This window comes from Plutella xylostella, chromosome 4 (assembly GCF_932276165.1).
Source record: "Plutella xylostella chromosome 4, ilPluXylo3.1, whole genome shotgun sequence".
Lineage (NCBI taxonomy): Eukaryota > Metazoa > Arthropoda > Insecta > Lepidoptera > Plutellidae > Plutella > Plutella xylostella.
Window position 1 is genome coordinate 4,161,352 of NC_063984.1, and position 25,778 is coordinate 4,187,129.

At 38.3% G+C, this 25,778-nt stretch overlaps 1 protein-coding gene across 1 annotated transcript in view; it reads left to right on the top strand.

The window, feature by feature from the left end:
• Positions 1-105: 105 nt before the first annotated feature.
• Positions 106-25,778, top strand: part of LOC105385906 (hydrocephalus-inducing protein homolog) — a 32,548-nt gene continuing 6,875 nt past the window's right edge. Inside the window, exons 1-61 of the mRNA XM_048627801.1 lie at positions 106-597; positions 747-945; positions 1,040-1,178; positions 1,262-1,386; positions 1,594-1,776; positions 4,983-5,191; positions 5,401-5,638; positions 5,796-6,000; positions 6,084-6,151; positions 6,241-6,461; positions 6,581-6,814; positions 6,937-7,058; positions 7,253-7,439; positions 7,660-7,809; positions 8,068-8,261; positions 8,329-8,594; positions 8,677-9,116; positions 9,190-9,375; positions 9,733-9,787; positions 9,898-10,703; positions 10,798-10,974; positions 11,044-11,226; positions 11,319-11,528; positions 11,604-11,743; positions 13,220-13,361; positions 13,599-13,816; positions 14,059-14,208; positions 14,911-14,967; positions 15,050-15,150; positions 15,449-15,589; positions 15,665-15,886; positions 16,019-16,185; positions 16,319-16,551; positions 16,712-16,876; positions 17,054-17,091; positions 17,175-17,255; positions 17,455-17,633; positions 17,751-18,008; positions 18,098-18,208; positions 18,295-18,409; positions 18,493-18,658; positions 18,787-18,924; positions 19,002-19,125; positions 19,345-19,513; positions 19,727-19,950; positions 20,179-20,378; positions 20,605-20,847; positions 20,976-21,185; positions 21,381-21,672; positions 21,806-22,054; positions 22,131-22,452; positions 22,617-22,759; positions 22,834-23,086; positions 23,302-23,492; positions 23,711-23,820; positions 23,895-24,072; positions 24,202-24,318; positions 24,412-24,493; positions 24,567-24,758; positions 24,849-25,035; positions 25,429-25,597. Of these exons, the coding sequence (XP_048483758.1) occupies positions 352-597; positions 747-945; positions 1,040-1,178; positions 1,262-1,386; positions 1,594-1,776; positions 4,983-5,191; positions 5,401-5,638; positions 5,796-6,000; positions 6,084-6,151; positions 6,241-6,461; positions 6,581-6,814; positions 6,937-7,058; positions 7,253-7,439; positions 7,660-7,809; positions 8,068-8,261; positions 8,329-8,594; positions 8,677-9,116; positions 9,190-9,375; positions 9,733-9,787; positions 9,898-10,703; positions 10,798-10,974; positions 11,044-11,226; positions 11,319-11,528; positions 11,604-11,743; positions 13,220-13,361; positions 13,599-13,816; positions 14,059-14,208; positions 14,911-14,967; positions 15,050-15,150; positions 15,449-15,589; positions 15,665-15,886; positions 16,019-16,185; positions 16,319-16,551; positions 16,712-16,876; positions 17,054-17,091; positions 17,175-17,255; positions 17,455-17,633; positions 17,751-18,008; positions 18,098-18,208; positions 18,295-18,409; positions 18,493-18,658; positions 18,787-18,924; positions 19,002-19,125; positions 19,345-19,513; positions 19,727-19,950; positions 20,179-20,378; positions 20,605-20,847; positions 20,976-21,185; positions 21,381-21,672; positions 21,806-22,054; positions 22,131-22,452; positions 22,617-22,759; positions 22,834-23,086; positions 23,302-23,492; positions 23,711-23,820; positions 23,895-24,072; positions 24,202-24,318; positions 24,412-24,493; positions 24,567-24,758; positions 24,849-25,035; positions 25,429-25,597 (11,520 nt within the window). The 5' untranslated portion in view covers positions 106-351. The remainder of the gene's footprint in view (positions 598-746; positions 946-1,039; positions 1,179-1,261; positions 1,387-1,593; positions 1,777-4,982; positions 5,192-5,400; positions 5,639-5,795; positions 6,001-6,083; positions 6,152-6,240; positions 6,462-6,580; positions 6,815-6,936; positions 7,059-7,252; positions 7,440-7,659; positions 7,810-8,067; positions 8,262-8,328; positions 8,595-8,676; positions 9,117-9,189; positions 9,376-9,732; positions 9,788-9,897; positions 10,704-10,797; positions 10,975-11,043; positions 11,227-11,318; positions 11,529-11,603; positions 11,744-13,219; positions 13,362-13,598; positions 13,817-14,058; positions 14,209-14,910; positions 14,968-15,049; positions 15,151-15,448; positions 15,590-15,664; positions 15,887-16,018; positions 16,186-16,318; positions 16,552-16,711; positions 16,877-17,053; positions 17,092-17,174; positions 17,256-17,454; positions 17,634-17,750; positions 18,009-18,097; positions 18,209-18,294; positions 18,410-18,492; positions 18,659-18,786; positions 18,925-19,001; positions 19,126-19,344; positions 19,514-19,726; positions 19,951-20,178; positions 20,379-20,604; positions 20,848-20,975; positions 21,186-21,380; positions 21,673-21,805; positions 22,055-22,130; positions 22,453-22,616; positions 22,760-22,833; positions 23,087-23,301; positions 23,493-23,710; positions 23,821-23,894; positions 24,073-24,201; positions 24,319-24,411; positions 24,494-24,566; positions 24,759-24,848; positions 25,036-25,428; positions 25,598-25,778) is intronic.

A 25,778-nucleotide genomic window follows, 5' to 3' on the forward strand; every position in this document is an offset into this window, starting at 1 on the left:
GGATCAATGATCAACAAATGATCAATCAAAGTGGCTTGTTTGACGTTCTGTCATATTTTAGTAAACAACAAAAATAAACTCGATCTCTCGATCATATTGTGCTTTTATTTTATGGATATAATTAACAGTTTTAATAAGCATGGGTATTTTAAAGCGGATATATACCATTTTCTGGAAAAGAAAAAATGGGGGCCAACAGGACAGGTAACCTTTCTGCTATGAGTACTTAGGTATTAAAACAAGTAGAACATCAGGAACACCTAAAAATACTGTTCCCTGCGTTGATTGTATACTTACTAATTATCTGCTGCTCACAATATCAGCTACACTTTCACTACACCTACTATAACTATGGCCTTACTCCGAACTTTTCCACACCAGCGTACCCAGATAACCCCGTCTCGCTACCGGCTGGAGTTGGGCCTCAGCACGGCGGAGCGGCTGCAGCAGGCCGGAGACCTGGAGGTGGAAAACCTGGTGTCTGACGGAGACACAGCTCATGCTGCACTGATCTTCGCACCTCGAGCCGTCGTGTTCCAGAACTATAAGCCCAACGATAAATACGTGGCCAAGTTTACTGTTAGGAATACGAGCTTGGTATGCGTTTTAATATTATACACGATATTCATTTTATTTTCTTTATGTTGTCCCGTGGCCATAGTAGTATCTCGACTACGCTTAGATATTGCGATCTTCTTCATATCATAATACATATACAATCTAGATTATGAATTCCAAATTTTCAGTCTCCAGTATTCCTAACTATGAAGTTTCCGGATAGCTCCACCTTCTCCATCAAGCTATGTGGTGGTCAGTTGCTATCCCGGCTAGCCCCGGGAATGGGAGTCAGTTTCAATATTAACTTCCTGCCGCTACAATACGTGGACTATGTTCATTGTGTCAAGTTTACTACGGATACTCAAGAATATGTGCTACCGATCATTGGTGAGTTTAAGTGGGTGAGTCTAGACCTAAAAGTAGTGGATTTTCATATCTAAACCAGATCTAAACTATTTATTCGAATATATTTTATTGCCAGCTATTGGGGCACGTCCGATGTTCGACTTCCCTGACCAAGTCAACGTGCCGGCGACGCCCCTAAAAGTTCAAACGCATCACACCGTCAGTATTCACAACATCGGTTGTATACCAGCTGGTTTTACTTTGAAAACTCAAGCGTAAGTTTTTCAACAAGTTACCTACCCCGTGAATTACGTTATGTACAAACGGAGACTGATGATTCATTTTATACTTTTTTCAGGCCTTTTACGGTCCATCCGAAAAGTGCGTTCTTACATCCGGGCGAGAGATTCGATATCAAAGTGGGATTTAAAACCATGCATTTGGAAGAATCTATAGGATTTTTACACGCTATATTTGAAACAGGTACGCTATATTTGAATCATACATTTATTTGTAAAACTAAACGATGATTACTACGTATATCGTAACATTCGTAACAACCTAATTATGCACCAACCTCGTTATTGAAATATTGCTTCGGGAAATATTTTACAGGAGGACGAGGGACTAAAATAGATGAATTATTATAGTAGTAGATAAGTACCTAATAATAAAAAATATATTGAACAGGGGAAGTATTTTGCATTCGGCTAGCAAGCTCAGCTCACACGGTTAAGGTGGAGTTAGAGAAACAAAAGGTGCTATTCTCCGATACATTCAACACGCTCGTGCGACAGCAGACGTTCAAGATCACCAACAAGTCTCCGTTCACGCTCACCTACGCTTGCATGAAAAATAGTTGCGTCAATGCGGGTGAGGAGTTTTTTCATGAAGTTCGATTGATGACAGTGATAATAGGACGTTAATAATCTATTGCTTGCACAACTCTAACTAGTGATGTAACGAATGTGTGTTTTTGGACATTCGCGAATGCGAATGCGAATGCGAATATCTGATATCGACATTCGCGAATGCGAATGCGAATGCGAATATTCAGTTTGTGTTCAAATGTGGCGTCATTTGTATGGTTTGATGGCAGTCTCGTACTGAACGAGGTACGTTCCGTTCTAGGCACATTCCGAATCAGAATAGCCAATACCAGTTGCAGTTTTTTTTTAAAGTAGTTACCCTTTATTTATCTCGACTCATTGCGACTGTGTGCGGTTTCTGAGGGTGACTTAAACACGAAACATTTGAACGTAAGGTACGTGCTCCTTTTAATGCCCATTTTTTGCAATAATTAAATAAATAAAAAATGAGAAAAAAATATTAAAATGAGAAACAATTTAAGAAAATAAACATGATTACCTACTATATTCTGCATTTATTTTTGAATATTAATCAACAAATAAATCATCAGATTAAATCAAGCTTCTTTACGGAAACAATCATTTTCGAACACCTTTAATGTTGGCCTTCTTAGGAAAATAGGCACTTATCATGGCCCGATATTAATCAAGTAATTTATGAATGCTATCAAAACAAAAACCATGTTTTACCTAAAACTTAAACTTGTAATATTTGTGCAATAAAGAGTTAAATAAATAAATAAACAAAAATATGAACTTCTTTGTTAATTAGTCAATTACTGTCGTTTTTTGGACGTAATAGTACGGTGGTCTATCTTAGGCTTAGCAAAACTAAATCTAACTTCATTACAAAAGTCTATAATGATAATGTTCTTCTGTTATTCTAACAATTTTTTAAAGTAAAAACAGTTTTTTTACTAATTCACAAAAATAAAAACAATGCTTAAATATTGGCTTTATTGGGTTTAGAAAAAAATATGTTTGAATTTTTATTAATTTTATAATTACTTAAATTGGAAAGAAGATACCTAAGAGACTGTAACTACGCTTAAAGTTTAGTTTCTGTGTTTGAATATAACATAATAATAAAAATATAGCCGAAATCACTCATCGTCTCTTTCATGTTCCAAAGAAACTATGATATTGTATAGTCCTGTAAGGCCCGGGCCATCTCGGGCAACGCGTGTGGTGGGCCTTCATAGGAACAAGGCGACAAGAAGTAATTAAATAAAATAAACATCAACAAAGAATACAAACAATGCTTAGCTTCTTCAGAATGCCATTGAACCTACGAAAGTCTGAATAAAAAAACGAAAATAGTTTTTTATTTTAAAGAAATACTAATAAGTTTGTAAAAATGAGGATGTAAATCGTAGGCTATTTTTTCTATGGCACTAACCAAACATTAGAGCGAAATTACAACTTATCCGGGCGTCTAAAAGATTTAAATTTTGAAATTGGCCATCTTAGGAATAGTGCCATCTTTGGTGCACGTACCTTATTTAAATCTATGGCTCTCTTGCTCTGACACTATATTCGGCTGTCCAATTTCAAAACACAGTAACAGCCAAGAGACAAAATGTTCAGGAGAGCCAAAAAACGTTTTTGTCCCTTCATTTCAATGCCCTGGTAAAACTATGATACATATCTAAACGAATGTAAGCTTAAAAGAACCGGCAGAACCTAGGCTTTACATACAATACTATTTCATTTAAATATGACTAATATTGTTGCTGTAATGCACCAAAGAAAACACTAACTAGGTTTTAAATGGTTTTCTCACCCTAAAACCGCCCTCACTGACCATTTTATAACCTAGTAAGAGCCATTATTGTGTAATTTAAAACAAGTAAAGTATATTGAAATTGCAATAATAACGTAATAATTTATATGTTTTTTATTTTTTTATATGTTTTGGATCCTTCACATAATATAAATCAAATTTTGCAGCACTTTTACACGACCGCACTAAGTAATAGCTGAAATACCGGCATATTTTTAAGTTTTATCTAAATTAACCAAATCGCCATATTAAGAAGGCATGTCTGACACGAACATTATTTATGGCTGCCTTAAATTAGACAATATTTCCTAAATTTTGAGCTAAAATTAGTTTACAATGTTTGAGTTTTTTTGGTTTATGCAAAATAGGGCTAGTAGAAAGGTTCTGACGAGAAAGGTCTCTATGGCTTTTATAAAGAAGACAAAATTTCCTTATGTTTTACTTTTAATTCACCTCTCTAGGTCTCATTGGTTCAAAGATACAGGTTCTGAAATATCTGATATTTTTTCGAAAAAAGTGTTTGTAATAATATATGCCATTTGTGACTTACTAAAATTAACGGGCAAAAATTTACCTTTGCTGACCATTTCAAAACCTAGTAAGCGCCATTGACAATTTTAAAACCTAGTAAGTCATTTTCACTTACTGTGTTTTAAAATGGTTGGTGGCTCTTACTGTGTTTTAAAATGGTTTTCGTGGCATTTTTGATTTCGCAGGGTGGAGTTACTAGGTTTTTAGAAATTTTATTTTCGTTTCTAAGCCGTTTTTTGATATTCTGACAATGCAGGAATGCGCGGAATCGCCTAAAATAATGTATAAATCAAAGACCCGTTTTTTTTTTAAGTTGGCGCTTACTGTGTTTTGAAATTGGACAGCCGTATTGTCAAAATACGCTTTTTGATTGTTTAAAGAGCTTATTTATGTTTAGGTCTTATGAAACTATTAACTAAATCTATAGTTTCATTTTCCAAAGTAAATAAATATGATAAAGTAAGACTAGTAATTAAGAGGGTAACTTGTAATAAAAAAAGTTATAGACGAATGGATTTTGACTTTGTTAACCTACCATTATTTTCAAATAGTTTTTTTCTAAAAAGTACCTACTGATATTCGCAAAACATTCGCACAAAATTTTGCGAATGCGAATGCGAATATCCAAAAAAGTGCGAATATTCGCGAATGCGAATGCGAATATTCGTTACATCACTAACTCTAACTACTAACTAGGTACTGTAGATAGACATGAAGCACCTACGGTCAGCTGCCTAAGTAGATCTACGCTTTTGTACCTTATCAAACTACGTTAAACTACTAACTAAAATACATAAATTTTCTAATGAATCAATAGGCAGCTTGTGATTTTGAACAGACCGGTACAAAAGTATAGCTACTTATGCAGCTGACTGTAATTACTGTGAACATTTCAGATTTCAATGACAAAGTAAAACTGGTGAAACTTTTTTACGATGTGAAGGAAAATGAGTTGGGCAAGGACGCGAAGTTGGTTTACTACGATATTCTGAGCAGCGACGAGCATCTCAGAGTGTACACCCGGATATTCTACGACGAGATACTGGCGTTGGTCGCGGATGAGTCTCTATTGTTTGAAAATATGCATTTTACTATTGATCCGATCGTGAGTAAATTTCAAACTATTCGCCAGTATCTTAGTTTCAATGGCAGAAGGTTATTTGTATCCATCAGTTAGGTAAGTATACAAAAAAACTCAGATAAACCGTATGAAAATTCTGCAATAAGTCCGGAAACCTCTAGATCTAGAACCAAAGTTAAATACAGCAAAGGTGTTTTGTACAAATTGTTGATCAGTCGATTCAAACTTTGCAGAAGGGTCAAATATGGCCAAATAAAACAACTGAACTCATAATCACGTTTGCGCCAAAATTTTATGGAGATTTCGAGGAGACTGTTTACTTCGATCTAGACGGCATATACTGTAGGATCCCTGTCGTCTTGACCGGCGCTTCCCTGCCCCCGGATATCGTCCTGAACGTCGAGACTCTGGACATGGACAGGGTCTACATCAAGAAGGTTTACCGGTATGAGGTGGTGGCTATTAATAGAGGTAAGTATCTACTTAATACATTTCTTGTGATATGTGCTTGGAATTGTAAATACGTATATTACTTACAGAAATGGGCTACTCCTCTCTAAGCGCGCTTTGCTATCACTAATTCCGTTGACCAATCATGAGGAAACTCTATATTTATTTTCTTTATCAGGTCATATTAACGGTGTAATACTCTTCCAAGAAACACCCGTTTTGTTTGGTAGTAAAATATCTTGCAGTCCAGACATGCACTGCCTGAGACCGGGCCAAAAAGAGATATTTGTAATATCGTTTTCTAATCCAAATCAAGGACCATATTTTGAAGAAACTCGTTTTGTAATTCGTGATACGAATATTACACTCAAGTTATATTTAAAGTAAGCACTTATCAACTTCTATGAAGAATATACTCTTTATGATGACTGTTATTATGATACTGCTTATGTGTTTCGTGTTTCAGGGGAGAAGTAATTTATCCGTCTTTGAAATTTAGTACTCCTTTTTTAGATTTTGGAATAGTGAGTATAGGTGTGTATTAGGAATGTTTTTGAATGAGAATCAACTTCACATGTAGTAACTTATAAATAAACTTAACTATACACTTGATATTATTATAGGAGTCCCGAAAACTTTGGATTTAGATGTTATAAACGAGTCTGTTATAAGCGTAAATGTTTGCATAAAAATGCCCGAAGACGGCCCTGATGTGCCCAGTATAACATTACAAGACTACGCAGTAATGGACTGGCCGAAGCCTGAAACACCTACATGGCCTAAGGAATTCACTGTGGAGCCGAGCAAAATCAATATACCGCCTGAATCAAAAGTTACTTTGAAGGTTATTACTAAACACATTGTGATCCACTACTTTTCAAAATGAATGTTAGCAAATACTGAGTATACTCTAACTATTTTAAACATCTAGCATGAATACAGCTAACACAATTTCATTATCAGGTGACCCTACTAGCAAACCTAGTGCGAGCTAATCAGACCTCCATGGATATAGAGCTGGAGCATTCTGACAGTCCTCCACTAGTACTGCCCGTGAGGTACGACGCTCAAGTCCCGGACATCACGCCAGCACCGGACCTGCATCTCGATGTGTGCTTCCTCAACTATCCCTACCAACATGACGTTGTTTTCACGGCCACCGATGTCTATGGGTATTTTACTGTTGAGGAAATCGAGGTAAGTTTCGTGATGCTCAATGCTAATGCTCAACAATCAATGTGGTTTATACTTTCACGGATATGGATGTCTAAACTAATTAACATTTTAATAATCAAGTTTTTTACCATTATCATATTCAGGACCCAAGAGAACTAAAAGTTGATGTCAAATTAAAAGAGGGAATCATAACGCCAGGAGAACCAACCATTTTGCCGGTGGAGGTTGTAACGAGTGTTGAAGGGAATCATGAATATATTTTAAGGTAATAGTTTAAATCCTGACCTATACAATAAATATTACAAATATAGTTACTTGTGTATTTATGGAATTGTAAACTAGTTGTAGCTTGTGAAATACATAGAATCCTGGAGTTTCTTGATTCACTTTTGCACCGGTTCTAGAGGACTTCATTGTACGTACTCGTATTATCCAATCTGCATTTAATCTATCCCTCAGAATCCGTTTGTTTGGATCGTCTGAAGTGATCGATATTTGTCGCATCACGGCGTGCGGGGTGCGCCCCATCGTGTCGTGCTCTCCGCCCAGCCTGGCTTGGGGCAGAGTGAAGCTCCTCACTCCCGACGTCCAGACACTCACGCTCAGCAATGACTCACCAATCACTGTTCACTATACGATTACTTTGGTAAGTCACTGATACATTTCAAAAGGACATCCATATAAACTATGTACCCACAATCATGAATTTGATCGCCCTCTGTAACCATGTAATGATTGTTTTTGGACCAACAGAAAACCCTAGTACTAAATGCTTTAAGGTGACTTTTAGTTTCCCTAAACCTATTATGTATATGAATTGCAAGCCCAAAATATTTTAAAAAACTTCATATAATATTGTTTTAAAGGTCGGCAAATTAAAGAGTTGGCTGATAGAGCCGAGCGAGGGCGCCCTACTGCCGGAGTCTCAACTGGACGTGGCGGTCACGGCGCTCCTCCTGGACGCCGGCAAAGCTACCAATAAACTGCTCGTCAAGTTCGAGCAGTATAGTGAAACCGTAAGTTTAAAAAAATCTTAATATGCATCGTAACTACATCGTTCTTAAATGAGGGGCCAAAAACTCTCAATGCCAAGTATGGCATTCTTAGATGCAGTAAGAGATTAATTAACTTTATAAAATATCTCGGTTTATAAACTGTTTATAAAGCAACCAACCGAGGAAAGCTTTTGATAGCCACATTTTTGGGATCGATCGTATTTAAGAAAATCCAAGTAGAGTCTATTTAGATTTGATTTAACTGTTGTAACCTTTTAGGTAGTACCACTTACAGCCACTGGCTACGGAACTAGCATAGTTGTAGGGGAGCATCGAGACAAAATCATACTTGGATTGCATTTTACTCATGTCAAAATGAACTGTAAAGTTGTTATGGAAAATTGTGGCACCAAACTCCATATACTAGAGTGGAATGAAAATTATAAAACGTCTAAGAAAAAGGAATTAACCACGTAAGTAGATAAAAAGGTAAACTGCATCTGGATAAATGATACTGTAACTGATATGGATGCATTTCAGGCCTTTCTTCGATTTGAATCCCCGATCAATGAAACTGGCAGCTGGAGAGAAGGTGGAACTGTCAGTGACGGGTGTGTCACGGACTGCCGCCACAGTGACGGACGTGTGGTTTCTACTCGGAACCGTCGAGGGAGTCAACAAGAAGGAACTACTGCTGGAGTGCCCCGTTACTGCAGAGTTTGTTGACCCCAAACTGGAGCTATCAACGAAACTCATGGAATTTCGATACGATTATGGACCGTTTAGTCAACACTATAAAATTACAGGTAAGTATAGTAACGTAACTTTATTTTTAATTGTTGTTAATTAGATAAGACTGATATATTTTAAATATAACATACTTTACAGATATTCTTACGATCAAAAATGTGTCTAAATTACCTCTAGAAATAGAGATCGATATAAAGCCTCCTTTCGCTGTTTTAAAGAAAAGACAAACGTATGTAATTCCTCCTGAAGAGGCAAACGATTGCTGTTGCATAAAATATTTGGAATCAGATATTGATATGGGGAGACTTTCTAAAGAAAAGAAAGATGAGTCTAAAGTTATAATAGATTGTCTTACAGAGAATCTTGTACCACCATATATTAAAGAATCTCTGAAATTCTTTGAAGATATTCATAAAATTAAAATGGCATTTGTTTTCACAAATAACATAGTAGAAACACTTGACGATCAGAGGGTCATGAAATTACAAATAGTGTTTGACACTACGAAGCACAAAACTTTCAACTCTAAAACCTACACTGACTCTGTAAATATTCGGTTCAAAGGACCCAAAAGTAAAGTAAGGACTATTATTATTTTTATATTTGGTGTTTCTAGTGTTTCATTTTAATATTAATAAAATAAACTTTCAGGATGTCATAAAACTCGTTGGAACAGTAAATTTTCCGAACATACGATTTTTGGCACAACAAGTTGACTTCAAATGTATTCGGAATTTTAGCATTGAAAGCAAAACTTTTGAAGCAGAGAATGTGACTCCGTTATTAGTTTGCTATAAATTCTTGTGGAAAACTGTGGAAATTACCGATATAGAACCGGTAAAAGATTTACTTAATAAGTTTTCTGATAACTACTAAATATTATGTGCCATATTAAAATAACTGAGGACCGAATGGCGTAGTGGTTAGTGACCCTGACCACTGAGCCGATGGTCCCGGGTTCGATTCCCAGCTGGGGCAGATATTTGTTTAAATACAGATATTTGTTCTCGGGTCTTGGATGTGCCCGTAAAATGGCAATAGGCCCGCCCCCTATTACATTGGGACTAACATAACGCTCTGGCGAAAAGTGGGTGCAGCAATGTACCTCTACCTACCCCGCAAGGGAGTACATTAGTACAAGGCGTGAGTGTATGTTTATTAAAATAACATCACGTGTTCTTTTCATTGTCCCAGCCGCCGTCTGGACCAGAAGATAGTACTGATACTAATGAACTAGAAGGGACAGACTGTAAGTTACACTTTATTTCAGTTTTGTCGAAAATTACGAATTTAATAAAATTTGCCAAACTTTATAATATAATAATTATAAAGAAATAAATACCATGATTTTTTCTACAGATGACAGTGCTATAAGTGCCTCTCCACTTTTACCAGATGAAGGTCAAGAAACTGAAATGGAAAAGAAGTCAGCTGTTATTAGTATACATAACATTACGAAACAAGAACCTGATAGTCCAGTGACTGACAGCAGCTCTCATCAGACAGAACCAATAGAAAATAGAGTCTTAAGGAAAATTATACCAATGCTTGGTACCGACTACTGCCCAGCTACTGAAGATTGGGCAAACAAGTTTCCCGATAAGAGGAAAAATAATGAGGTTGACGTAAATGATATTGTATCGATTATACCTTGCAGAGGTAGTTTAGAACAAAATCGTAACATGACTATCAATGTAGTTTTTAACCCACCAAAAAATATAGTTTTAAAGGCTGTACTTGAATGTGAAGTGCTGGGTGGACCATCAGAGACTATACTTATAACGGGACAGAGTTCGGATATGATATATGAAATTAATACGCACAAACTAAATTACAAGATTATGTCGTATCATGAAAAAGGACTCCAAAAATTTATTATTACCAACAAAGCTCTTTTACCTTTTGAATACAGAACGTATATTAATACTGGTACCAGAAACGTTAATCTCACGGGATTCGTTGCTGACATAACACCTTCTGAGAAAAGGATTGAAGCATATGAAAATATCGAAATTGATGTGGAGGTTAGCCCCGGGGTGATTGGATACTTTACAGACACATTTCAGCTTGAATTGGGATGCTGTCCGCCCATACCCATCGAAGTAGTTGGATGGGGAGAAATTCCTCAAGTTTACTTAACATCTCAGAAACACGATCAAGCAACTGTGAGTAGCCAGAAACTATACTATATAATAGTTTAAAATATATTTAGCAGAGACATACATCACAATAATACCATTATACATATTTCATGACTAGCTTTCAGATGGATTCACATATTTGGCCATAGCTACTTTGACACCGGAATATCTATGTTTAGTGAAGGAGATTTTCTATAGAACAGAAGATAATGAACACTTAAACACCCCTGTATCGGCCTCACCCACTATTGAAGATCTGCCCGAACATGAAGACTGGTACATAGTTTCAGATGAGGTAAGAAAAACGTTTGAATTAATACTTATTTCTGAGTAAGGATAGTAATTCATTAGAGGTAAGTTTCAGGACGATTACCCTTCATTGATGGACATCGAGCTGGTGATAGAGAAGCAGCTTGTGTTAGAGCACTTGAGGCAGCGTCCGGAAATACTGCCGATGTACCTGACCGGGGGGCGGACTGGGCCAATCCCGGGCTTCCGAACCATGGCCTGTACTGTTGACTTCGGAGTTGTTATTATTGGGACCGTTGTAAGTATGCAGTTATACCACGTAATGCGGTGCGTTATTGGGTATTATCTATGCCATTTCCAAGCATATTTTAAAGATAAAATAATTTACAGGTATCCATGTCAGTCGATATAACGAATTATGGGCCAGCAGCAACCAAGCCAGGATTCAGTAAGATTGCAAATATACCACCATTCGTTGGATTCAAATTGTGTGGAAAGTTGATGGCAGGTGACGTTGGCAAGATGGATGTGAGGTTTTCTCCAACCAGGGATAAGTTCGTAGAACTTGAACAGAATTACGAAGAAACTTTCAATCTTGGTGTGAGTAGCGAAAACTTAGAGTACGTTGTGTTTTCGATATAATGAAGTAAGTATATTATGTATTTTTTGTTGCAGGTGCCATACGGTGTGACTATTCCGGTGGTGGTGCGCGCCACCTGCGCCGTGCCGTACCTAGTCTCGCATGTCACTGCCATTGATTTTGGTACAGTCAAGTGTGGAGACAAAGTCGTCCACAAGATACCTCTCAAAAATATGTAAGTTTTTCCTGCATTGCAAGACTTGCAAGACAAAAGAGGGATTCGAATTTGGTAAGGCAAAAAAAATGCTTCTCCAAAGTAATAAGTCAGGTGACAGTCAAAATGACAATGGGCAGATTGGGACCACCCTCCAATAGCATTAAGACTAACATCGTTGGATAGGTCTTGTCAATAGGAATAACTTTTGCTATGACAGCTTTGTTGTCACAGTTGTCCGTTCAGAGATATTTGACTTATAAGTTCCGATACTCGTCAGTTCATCTTACTGCTATTGGAGGCTGGACCACCCTCCAATAGCAGTAAGACTAATGTCGTTGGATAGGTCTTGTCAATAGGAATAACCTTTGCTTTGACAGCTTTGTTGTCACAGTTGTCCGTTCAGAGATATTTGACTTATAAGTTCCGATACTCGTCAGTTCATCTTACTGCTATTGGAGGCTGGACCACCCTCCAATAGCAGTAAGACTAATGTCGTTGGATAGGTCTTGTCAATAGGAATAACCTTTGCTTTGACAGCTTTGTTGTCACAGTTGTCCGTTCAGAGATATTTGACTTATAAGTTCCGATACTCGTCAGTTCATCTTACTGCTATTGGAGGCTGGACCACCCTCCAATAGCAGTAAGACTAATGTCGTTGGATAGGTCTTGTCAATAGGAATAACCTTTGCTTTGACAGCTTTGTTGTCACAGTTGTCCGTTCAGAGATATTTGACTTATAAGTTCCGATAATCGTCAGTTCATCTTACTGCTATTGGAGGCTGGACCACCCTCCAATAGCAGTAAGACTAATGTCATTGGATAGGTCTTGTCAATAGGATTAACTTTTGCTTTGACAAGACGACGACGTAACAGAAGTTACGGGCAGAATACACCTCCACCGCTGCCCTTTTTGTTTTTTATCGTCAGTTATTGTCATCCAATATGCCCAGATCTCGTCTGATAGTGTAGATAGTGTAATTATAATAATAAATAATTAAATAATCACCGTGTATTATTTCCCAAGAAAATATTTAATTAACCCCCTATCGGAACTTATATGTCATATATCTCTGAACGGACAACTGTGACAACAAAGCTGTCAAATCAAAAGTTATTCCTATTGACAAGACCTATCCAACGACGTTAGTTTTAATGCTATTGGAGGGTGGTCCAGCCTCCAATAGCAGTAAGATGAACTGACAAGTATCGGAACTTATAAGTCAAATATCTCTAAACGGACAACTGTGACAACAAAGCTGTCAAAGCAAAAGTTATTCCTATTGACAAGACCTATCCAACGATGTTAATCTTATTGCTATTGGAGGGTGGTCCCAGCTCCCATATATTTTTGCCCATCCTCTTTTATATGGAGAAGCAAAGAATCAATCCCTTTCCATTGGTCCACTAAACATTTATCAAACTAACAACTATTTACGGGACACCCTGTATAACACGTGTTAGCGTAACATGACAATTACGAACTTGAACTTTCAGAGGCAAGCCGGCCTGCGTGTGGTATGCAACGTTGACAGTGAAAAGTGTCGGTGCAGCGGCCATCACCATCCAGGACTCGTCCGGGGTGTACGATGCGGGGCAGGAGGGTTGGCTCAGCGTCGCCTTCCGACCTTCTATGGAGGTCAGTACAGTACTTCTTAAATTACGTATTTGCTAAGATTGTTACTGCCGCGGCGGCTACACGGGTTCGTTATCGACGTCGATAAACCCATTTCATGCGCGTTCCACCAATCACAGCGCCGTATTTATGGCGAATAGAGATATAGTGACGTTTATATTCGTCGATAACGAACCCATGTAGCGGCAACTAGCTGTGACGTGTAAACCTAATCTTCCCTCCCTTTTCCCCTCACCTCAGATAACCTACCACGGGCAGCTCACCCTCCACTTCCACCTGAACCACTCCCCCCTGGTGCTGCCAGTGCGCGGCGCGGGCGTGGTCCCGTGCGTGCGCGTGGTTGGTCCTTCGGCGCGGTTCCCGCCCGCCCTGCCGTGGGCACAGCCGCAGCACGCGTACTTCGGGCTGATGAACCCGTGTAACTTCCCGATTGAGCTGGTGTTCGCGCATTGTGATCCGTTAGTCTTTTGTGAATACACTTGTTTGTGTTGTAAACTTGGTTAACTGTCCCGGCAACGTTCAGCATTGGACTGCTGAAGGCTGATGATGATGCACAACTATTTTGGTAAAATTTAATGATATGTAAAAATACAATATAAATAGGTACCAGCTATTTATGAACAATTTTAGGTTTAAAAATAATTTTGTATGAATTTTAGTATCCACCTATCGCTAACAACTATTTATTCACTACATCTAGTAAATGGAGTGAAGAGGACAAGATCTACTCGCTGCTGATGAAGTACTACGGGCAGCCGGCCGAGCTGCTGCTGCCGCGCGCCGCCGCCGGGGCCGCCCTCCCGGCGCCGCTACTCGACTTTTACCACACCTTCACACAGCGCGTTGAACAGTATGTATCGTATACTACCCGTAAAACAATAACATAAAACAATCATCTATAGACGTATCAACCACGCGTACGCGCAGCGCGTTGAACAGTATGTACCGTATACTACCCGTAAAAAACAACATTCTATATATATCATAATTAATTATTCCAAACTGCGGTACGGCTCGCGACCCGTACGTGCGTACAGACAGATGTACAGAGAAAATTCAATTCAAAATTCAATTCAAAAATATTTTATTCATGTGAAGATTACGACTAAGGTACATGCTTATGAGCCCCAAGCTAGAATGTAGCTTATGTGGGCAAACGCTCATATCAAGTTTCAATGTTATAAGTAATTTTAACAGTTAAATTATGTTATGTAGGTTTTAACTAAGATGTAGTTTAACACAGGTAAGTATGCATATGCCATGATATACAATCACATAGGTACTCTAAAAATAACACGGTATTCAGAAAAGTAATAAATTATAACGACTGAACAAAAAAATGTTTAAGTACTTTTTTTATGGTTATTGAAAGGTTTAGCAGTTTTTATTAAAAGCAGCAGTCATTGAAATACCAAAATAGAGTAGGGAATTATTTCACTTGCAATGCATAAGTATCAAACACTTATCTAATGACTGATCCAAAATTTCAATCAAAGCCATAAATTGCAACAAATTATAAACATAATGTGATATGAATATTGTTGTATTACAGACTTATCAATGAAGATTCAACGTCTGCTCGAAAATCGTCCACTACATCTAAGACCAAGTGAGTATCTCAAAAAATAAAATAAAGGTACAAGTAGGAGATGATATGGATTATGTACAAAATATTACATTTCTTTTTCAAGAAAATCCAAGAGTCCCCGGAAAATGAGTGCCAAAACTGAAAAATCGCCACTTGAAGAAATAAGTCAACGAGTTTCCAGAACTGAATCTGAAATTATTTCAGGTAAGTCAGATGTTACTAGACTATTTTGTGTATAAAAGGCTTACGAATAGAAATAAACAACCAAGAAACGTTATATACCTACTTACTACAATAATTTCGCAGAAAATGTGTAAGATATAACACAAACAATGCATCTCAGTCTACTATGATAGCGTAGAAATAGGTTTAAGACACAAAAAAAACGGATACATGCCTACGAAACTCGTAGCCCTCTTGTCTACACAAAGCGTAGCACTTCCGCCTACGAAAAGTGTAGCAGAAAACCTAAAAAAATATATTATTTTCTTTTTAAATATAGATGTTTTAAAAGCATTAAAGGATGAGAATATTGACCCTTTGGATGATTGTTTCCAATTGTTGAAGCCTGCCCCAGCGGAAGATGAAAAACCACCAAGTTTAAAAGGGATACTCATTTTCTTTCATGGATCACCTGACCAAGGTACGTTAATAGTAATTAAATCATGAATATTTAATTAAATTCAGATTGTTTATAATTAATAATAAACCATTTTAGAGCAGTACAGTCAAGAGATGGCGTATTCAATTGGGAAAAACCTACAAATACCAACAATAACTTTCGATCGAGCCTTCGCTGACGCCTTGTGTACGAGCGAGAGTGGAGCGAAGAGCGAAGCTCTATCGATCATAGACGAGCTTTACGGAAACACCAGCGCAAGGCAGTCAAGTAGGCCCGCTGCCAATGTTGGAGCTTCTACTGATGATGCCAACAATGAAGGTAAACTACTACTAAATTTTTGACCGACTTCGAAAAAAGAAGGAGGTTCTGTAAGAACCCCAGAGAATCAAATTTCAAACTCTATAAAAAATTATAGTAATGATTGCGTTAAAAATAACTTATTTTATATAGTTGGGAGAAACAGTGGCCCAGCTGATGAGGTAGAAACCATTATGATGAAGTTAGAGGTTATATGGAAGAGCAAGGCGGCGACTCCGTCGAAGAACCGCAAGAAGGAAGGGAAAGGAAAGGCAAAGAACGCATCTGTTGCTATAGAGCAGGATACCATGTTTCCATTGGTAATACTGCTTTCTTAGTAGTAATTTCAGCATCATTGGTTTCAATGTCTACCGTTTGTAAATTGGGTACAACTTTAACAATAACTACTCGTAATATTGGCGTGAAATTAATATGCATACTATATTTTTACAGAACTTAATTCAACGCTTGCTCACCGACTATTTCGAACAAGACAAATATTCCAAGGGATTTATTGTTGATAATTTAAACAGTGTTGTTATAAGGACTCCGACATCAGTTCTCATGACTGTTTTAAAATGTAAACGTTCAATATCCAATATTCACCTGGTCCTGTGCCATTCAGAATTTCCCGCGTGGGCCGCGCGCTATGAACAGAGCCTAGCGGAGAGAGATAATAAAGAATTGTGAGTATGATATAAATATAAGAATCGCCATTAATTTGGTCTGTAAATTGTATCATAATAGTAAAAATATCTAACAGTATTTGTCCCATTTTGTAATTTCAATGGGTCACAAGAATGATTTGTCCCTATACTAACGCTGAAGCTTATATTTTATCTGCAGGAACAAACCTAAATTGTATAATGAAGAGGAAATAAAGGAAATTATCCAGAGTATTGAGGAAATGACAGAGGAAGAGTTCGAAAACGTTTCTCCAGAAATAAAATCGATTTACTATGAACACGGCCTGGCAGAACGGAAGAGACGAAGTATCGCTAAGACAATAATGTAACAAAACATACCTACATACGATTGTTATTATTATAAATTATACTATTGGTCTCGGTTATCTGGTCTTGTTAACCGGAAAAATGAAACAACATTATAATTGTTCTTTTGATGTTAAGTGTCAACATTATGATTATGAATCTTGATACTGAGTCACATATTATCTTCTTTTTTCAGCCAAATAAAAAAGCATGGAGGTAAAAATCGGCCGAAAAGTAAGTTATTTAATCAATTTTGAATCGTGTAATTTAAATATTTTAGTCGATACAAATAATACATAACTTTTTAAATATTCAAGCGGTACCTACTAAACCAACAACTCATGATGTCGTTACTAATGTAGACAAAAAGAAGTCCAAGAAAGATGAACAGAAGTCAGGTGTGTACTGAGCAAATGTATTAACTAAGCAGATTTTTTATGAGTAAATTAAAGAGACTTCCCATGAAAATGTTAGGTATTTGTAAGTATACCCAATTTTACCTCGATACGTCCAGTAGATTGGCATGTGTGTTGTTAGATCAGTCTACAATAACGGAGATTTATAAAGCTGCATTAATGTTTTATTATTTCATTTTAGCAAGACAAACAACTGAATATTTGTTGATGTCCTCTAAATTTAATGATTACGCAAATAACACTTTTGAAAGCCTCCTGAGTGTTGCGAGTAATTGGATAGTGAACGAATGTGAAATGGCTACCCCGATGAAAAAACGATCTCCTTCGCTGAAGAAAGCTAAACTGAAAACGGAGACTGAAGTAATATCAAAATTGATTGTATACTGCGTTAACGAACTTTTTTAGTTAACGAAGTTTATAAACATTAATTATAAAGACCATGGCTACCATAAAATAATCAAAAATAATCGTTAACAGGTACACCACGATGACGCTGAAATAGAAAAAGGTTTTCCTCTATCCATAGTCATGTACCCGAGTATCCTCTACAAGGAATGTCTGATCAACGTGTTCAAAGACTCTCCAGAGGTTCAAGAAGCTTTGAAAGAAGATCCAATGCATGAAATTATACACACTGAAGCTAAAGTTGAAAACTACACGGTGTTACTGCCAAAGACACTTCCGGTACTGCAGCAAGAAGATGCGCTTACGTGGAAGTTTTTGAAGGAGCCTCCTGTATGTATGACTTCTATAAGAATGCAGATCTCTACTATATCTACTTGAGATTTTATGAGTGTTGTGTATAAACGAAAATGTTATTTCAGATCAAAAGATGCGAATGTAACCAAACAATTAATTTGAAATTATTTGACGATTCAACTCAAGATAATGTTATAAATTGCCTATCAAAATGGCATTGCTTATGTGGAAAAATGGTACTAAGTACTTAATCAATGGATAATAGTGTACGATGTTTTATCTACATTGGGTTTGAATTTTTCCTCATATCGTGTAATTTTAGGTGTCAGCCCAAACATCAACGACTGCAGTCAGAAGTGTTGATAAGTCGGTGGGCGAATCAGCTGAAGACGACACCGGCCATCCTTTATCTCTGTACAGCGTCCCGTCAACTACCGGTACGCATTTTTTCATGAATCATGATCACGTGGGCTCTCCTAATATGTAGTAATGTACAATCATTTTACATATATATCCTCAGATATCGAGCATCGTTTGGTATTGGAGCCTGGCGACTTAGTGAGATGTAAATTTGCGTTCACACCGGAAACCGAAGGCAATTTCTTTTTAAAGCGATTTGTCCAAGTTTCTGGCTGGCCTCAATCCCGGGTCAGTGTAAAAGCTTCTGGACTCTGTGACCTTCCCAGGTAATCAATGTTATTTGATGAGTGCAGCAATGTACTTTTGCCTAGGTGCCTTCCTATCCCGCACGGGAGTATATAAGTACATGGAATTAGTGTGTATGTTAACTTTTGTATATTATGTTGTAATACAGAATAGACAGTCGACCAAAAAAGATGTTCCGTGATTTTGTACGGCGCTCGGTAGAGGGCCAAGAAGCGGTGTACAAACACACGTATCTGGATGACCGGAAACTATTCCACTTTGGACCTATATTTATAGGCAGCAAAAGGTAAAAATTACGTTACATATTTGTTAACACAGTCTAATGTTCTTTTCTAGATCCTAAAACGTATCATTCATTTCCAGAGTTTACGAAGAAAGTTACACAGTCAAATTGAGAAACTCCTCTCTGATGATCGACGAAATTGGTATTGAATTTACAGAAGATACAGACGTTTTTAAAGTTGATGAAAGTTTAATCACAATAGAAGTAAGATAATTTTATTTTGTCAAAAATATAACGTTATGGTTGTTGCCCCGTTGCTTATTATTCTAGTTAGATAGTAAAAAAATATGAACCAAAGTATACTATTCTATAATAGAGGGTGGCATTTATGTTATTAATCAATTCCCAGATACATCTCTGTATAAGTAAGTACCCAAACATATACGTCCCTAAAAATATATATTGTTAATCTGTGTCCACCAGGCCGGGATGAGAGCACAAGTGAAGATATCAGCAGCCCCCACAGCCGCGGGCGAGCACCACGCCACGCTGCTATTCTGCATCAGAGACAACCCGGAGATCGTGTCTGTGGACGTGGCGTGCACCGGAGTCACCCCCGTCATCGAGATATTGCCTCTCTCTAATGTCATAGGTAACTTTATACTCTTTGTTATGGGCTTCTATTCTGGTAGGGGGTGAAGTTCCTGTACGTGGCTCTCTCGAGTGGAACCTTTGTAATAACCTTTGATTTGTCTAATACAAGTCTGTCCTCATCTAACCTTCCTCATCCGGGCGACACTGGTTACATCGTTTGAATATACCCATTATACGTAGGACTTTTTATAGTATTTTTATAATTTTATAGATTACGGAAAGCTCCTACTTTACCGACGCAAGGATGATAGATTTGTAATAAAGAATGAATCTATGCTGCCTGTAATGTGGAAGATACGTAATCCCGAAGAGCTAGAGGAGAACTATACAATGTCGCTCAAGTCTGGGACTGTACGGCGATACGACAATACAGTAGTGACAGTCACTTATATGGCAAGCAAAGTCGGAGTCGCGAAAATACCATTGATAATCGACGTAAGTATCTCTGAATAACATTGGTAGTAGTAGTTAGGTATTTAGTTTTTAACACGAGCGGAAAATTATTGAATAATTTAAGTTCCCGAAAAAAAGTTGAATGATGCTATACATAGCATCGTATATGTGATATATATGATAGTATGTATCTACAGATACATACGTTTTCAACAACGATGCATAATTAGGTATTATTATGGATTTATGAAATTATCCTTTTGCCTCCAGATATACCAGTCCGAAGGGCGTGGGGAGCCGTTACTGAGCCGCACCATATCCCTGTCGGCGGAGTGCTACGACGTGCAGGTGCAGATCGCGTACGAAGACGACGCCACGCACTACCTCGACTACGGACACGTGAAAGTCAACTCCACCGAGGTGCGCGAAGTAACGCTGCTGAACCGCGGGAAATACAACATTTACTTCAAGTGAGTTTGATACGTTTGTATGGATATGAATATACAGCTTATTTTTGTAAGACCGGCCGGCCTGTGTAGAAATAAAAACATTTTTTAATTCAAGAAGTGGTCTGGTAGAGATTACTTAAAGCAATAAGACCGCCTTTTTGTGTTTTTTTTATTTATAAGTTGTTATTTTGTAAAAAATACTTTCATGGGCCAAAATAAAGAGTTCTATTCTAAAGAGCTTTTTCAGGTTAAAGAAAGTGTCAAAGTTTCCCGAACCCATGTTGCTGAAGTCGATGCGGGCATCGCCACAAACGGGGGTGCTACTGCCAAGTTTGAAACCAACGAGGATAGAGTTCGAATGTACACCGAAGACAAAGGCGAGTCTACACAACGTGCCCGCTTACACTTGCTTGCTGCTGGACGGGGGGAAAGACCAAGTTATAGTGGCAGAATTTCCTATTTGCATGTCTATTGCGTCATTTTACAATACGTAAGAACTTTGCATATATAACAATCCGTAGTATCGAAATTGGAATTAGAATGGTAAAGTAATCATATATGCAATATTTCCGTCCATTAACATCCCAACTTTTCAATATAATTTATTTTGTATTTCAGTTTTTCACTGTACCCATTGGGCGAATTAAACTTAGGTGTGATATCGATGGGAACCAGTGTGACGCGAGAGGTTATTCTGACCAACACTAGCAAATGTCCGTTCACATACACACTTATAGTACCAGAACAAAATATAGTTGAGGTAGATGTGCCAAAATCACGTACAGGAACCCCTAAATCACCTGTATCTACAAAGGGGAAGGATAATAAGTAAGTGGAAATAAAATAGTGAATATTGCCGAAGTCAACCCCCTGAATTCGTATGAGTGCTTTCAGACCAAATGAACTAATATAGCTAAGCAAGGTGCAAGCCAATAATCGGATGTTGTCTCAAAAGGATATGATAAGGAGGCTTTTTTTAACACGCTTATGAATTCCACATAACATTTATTTACCTACTTCCAGAATCAAAAACCCTCCAATCAAATGCGGAAAATTCACAATTTCGAATGATGACAATCTGCTGGCACCGGGCGCAAGTAGGACCTTGCAAGTGAGCTTCTTTGCCGAAGAAGCACAGAAGTACGAGGAAACTGTGCAGTTCATCATCAGCGACACCTGCCCTGCCGAGGCTGATGGGGTGCCTCTGAGGCTTGTCGGCATCGGAGCAATACCTTCTCTAGACTTTTGGAACTTGGATAATACTTTCAGGGAGCAGATGATTCTGAAAGATCTGTCCGACTACGATAACTGTGAGGTAAAGTTATGAAATGATGTTTGTTATAATTTAGAAGCTTGGCAGGCGGGTTGGGAAGCTAGAATCATTACCCTTTTCTTTTGGAACATGGTTCAAACATTGGGTATATACGATTATTTTTAAAATGTTTCAGACAACGCCGCACTGCGTGTTTGTCGAGGACTCGGTCACTCTACACTTCCTCTACGTGATAGTGGGGACGGAGTACGTGGCTACCATCGACTTGTATAACAATGGTCTGGTCCCATGTGCCTTGGCCATGAAGCTGCTGTACCAAAGTAACTCCAACGCGGAAATATTCTCACTTGACCGGAATGAAGCACATATTGAGCCTTTGACTCATAAGAATTTGGACATCATATTTACGCCAAAAGCTCTGGAGGTAATATTAGTTGCTATCCTAGAAAGCTTCAGCTATTAAAGCTTTTTTATGTCCTTTATCATCATATTTTCTACAGGAATACCGAGCAGTCCTAGAAATAAGGCTAAAACTGAACGAGAAAGAAAGCCAGTTGTACACCCTATGCATAATAGGCGAAGCGCACATACCGCGCATTCAGTTCACTAGTCCCACCATGACGGCATTTAAGTTGGGTGAGCTGAGTTTCCCCGTGACATGCCTGGGGTCAGTGACCGACGCGGGGGTGGAGTTTGAGAACGTCAGCCGGGTGCCGTGCGTGGTGACGCTGGTGCTGGAGGAAGAGGGGGTGGAAGACAGGCGCGTGTTCTGGTTGACGTCATGCGCCGCGGCCGAGCGAGACGTGCTGGCTGAGAATAATGGTTTGTTAACTATTTTTACCATACGTGTGTTAACTTGAGCCTTGATCATAATGACCATGCATGTTCAGTGTAAAATAGTGTCAAATAAACGACCTTACGACGTAAATAAATTACTCATATATTAAGTATATTTTTTTCTGGTCACTTTGTATTTTTGATTTCAGATGACATAAATTACGATTTTATTCTAAAACTATTACCGGCCGAGACAGCTAAAATAATTGTCCATTACAATCCACTTCGAAAAGGAAAATCTAATTGCGAAGTGAAAATTTCTATTGCGGACAATCCTTATGAAAATTATACGGTACGTTTACAACTTACGTACTTTATATATTTCTTTTTAAGCCCTATTTCTTAAAATAATCCTCAATCGAACAGGTGGTTTGCTCTGCCGAAGCATTCATAGAGGATGTTGTCTTGATTGGACTGGAGATGCTTCCTCCAGACCTAGAGCCTTTCGACACGGACACCACGATCAGCGCCGCTGAGCCGAGCAAGAAGGCAGAGAGAAAGGAGAAGAAGGACAAAAAGACCAAAAAGAAGAAACAAAAGACTAGATCGCTGATCTCGACCAAGATCAGTGATATGGTGGTCGGGGAGCCGACGCTACTTAAGTACCTGTTAGATTTTGGTAAATAGGCGCTATTAAATATCCTTGTCTTAATTGGTAACATCACCAAAATCTCCATCATGAGGCGTCCATCCGTTATCATACCGTGTTGGGTATAGGCCTTCCTATAACTACGGCGACTTTCCGGACCTGCTGCTCTACCCTAGCAATCTCGTAACATAGGAATACAAGTTATTTACAAAAATTACTATACTCTTAATATTTAAAATTCCCAGGAGGGTGTGAGGTAGCAGTGATGCACAGACGGACCGTCGTCATGGCTAACAACTCCGACAAGCTCTACAAGTTCACGTGGCGCGACGCCGTGTTCCTATTGGTTAAACCATCCAGCGGGTACATCAGCCCCGGAGAGGAGAAGGACTTGGAGATTGTGTACTTGTCTGCGGAACCCGTCATTTTAATGAAGGTATACCGTCATTATTATCAGCGAGTAATCGTTCACTGCCAGACCTAGGCGAGACGCCAAAAACTCTGTCCTCGGCCTTCTTCGTACAGCCGACAACTAAGCCTCGGTTGTAATGATAAAGAAAGTTAAAGAAATGTATTTAGTAGTATGAGATTACTACCAATTATTTTTCGGTAGAGATAGAATCTTATTTAATAAAAGCTATTATTTGTCGACAGGAATTACTAGAATGCAGCCTTGTAGCAGTCAATGATGAGGACCTGGCGATGGAGATTAAAGACCCAGCTTGGGATAATCAACAGTGTGCGGTGGAGTTCGGACATGATGGGTATGTAAAACTATTTAAATATAACCTACTAAATCGTTCAACATCTTTTAAAACTAAATATGATTTATTTACAGCGATCTCGGCATAATTGAGAGACAGGCACAAATCACACCTGAAAAAGAAGTATTTCCTATCGGAGCACCCCTAACGGCATTAAATATAGCAATACTGTATTCAGCAGTCACGGAGTATGCCAAATACAAAAGCAATTTGGAAGACAAAATACATCTGGCAGATATCTTTATTTACGAGGTATGTAATACATAAAATAATATCATTATCATATCGATAATTGATTCGTAGTTTTTGAAAGGTAATAAATCGTGATAAGTAGGTACTCAAACTACTTAACTATTCTATACTTGTACTTATACATTTCAGAGCAAAACATTTGAGTTTAGTGTCGAAAATATTGGAGATGTACCCATGAGGATTGCTTGGAGATTCTACATTGACGAACACTTCCCAACAAGAATTGATAAGAACATCATTTCAGAGGTAAGTTTTAATGCAATCATGGTCAATAAGGCCAAGGCACAAATTATTATCAATCAGACAGTATACATCTATCCTACATTATTATATTTTCAGCTAACCGTCAACCTTGCGGTAGTGAGTGAGACCGCTGTACCAGTCGAAGAACCTGAGCCAGAGAGTCAAGACAAACCAGCAGGTAAATATACTCTACATTCGATAAAGGACCTTCATCTGAGTGAATTAACTAATTAATTTGAGTGAACTTTCAGATGAGAGTAGGGTGACGTTGTTCAGTGGATCTGTGGACCGAGAGAGCGCGGACACGTGGTTCGAGGCCGACCAGCCGTTCAGTGTGGCTCCGAGCAGAGCGTGCATACCGCCGCAGAAACTCGAAACGTTTACGGTCAAATTCTCTCCGCTCGAGGCTTTCGAGTATCGAGTACGGCTTACCAGTGACATAGGTAATTGGAACAAAGTTATTTAAAGTTGCATTAATTAAAGTAATTAAGTATTCCTAAATTGGTTATAATTTTGCACAACTGATTCTTCAGATAACCTAGATACGCAAGACCAAAATCTAAGCTGCAGGATAAAAGCGAGGTCGCTGATCCCCTACATACATCTGGACGTGGAAGAGAGTGACTACTTGACGTCAGGCCGGAGGAAGGGAGGGAAGGAGTTGGCTGAACACACCACTGTCTTAGAATTCAACGTGTTGGGCTCGGGCTGCTATAAAAAGTATGTCTTCATAATTTTCAGCAAATTTAAGGATATGGAAAAATTACAGGATTCATTGATGGTAGTGGGACATTGTGTGTGATTCACCAAGGCGACACGATTTTTAAGCGATATTCATATAAATTCCTCGCGATTTGTTTTATCGCATATCCGCGCACCGACATTCATCAAATTGTAGTAGACTTTGAAGTTTTTTGAAAGTTCATTGAACGCGTTGATGTCTTTTGTATGATTTGAAGTTTTTTGAAAGTTCAGTGAACGCGTTGATGTCTTTTGTATGAAGAAAACGATTTTTAGGTCTCCATAAAAAATATGGATCGCGGATGATTTTGTTTTTTGCGTCTCACAACCAATTCGAAGTAGCTTCATTACCCATAATATTGTTCATCCCAGGTCATTAAACGTGGTAAACCCGACCGTTGAAGGTTACGAATACTTGATAGAGTCGGTATTGTCGGATGAGTCCGAGCTGGTTCCGATGCATAGCAATAAACTGAAGGACTATGTGGACGGAGGCAGCTCCTCTGAAGTCACCTTCACGTTTGTGCCGACCGCGCCGGGGGTGAGATTCATTAAATTTAATGTATTTTTTACGCGATATAAGGCACCGAAAAATACCGGTAGTGAGAACTACAACACTAGACTAGCGTAGCGCTGTTTTCCGTAGAGCAGCGGTAACATAATAATATGACTACTCATATATGGCGATAATTAATTACAATAATTAGATCCAGAAAATGTAC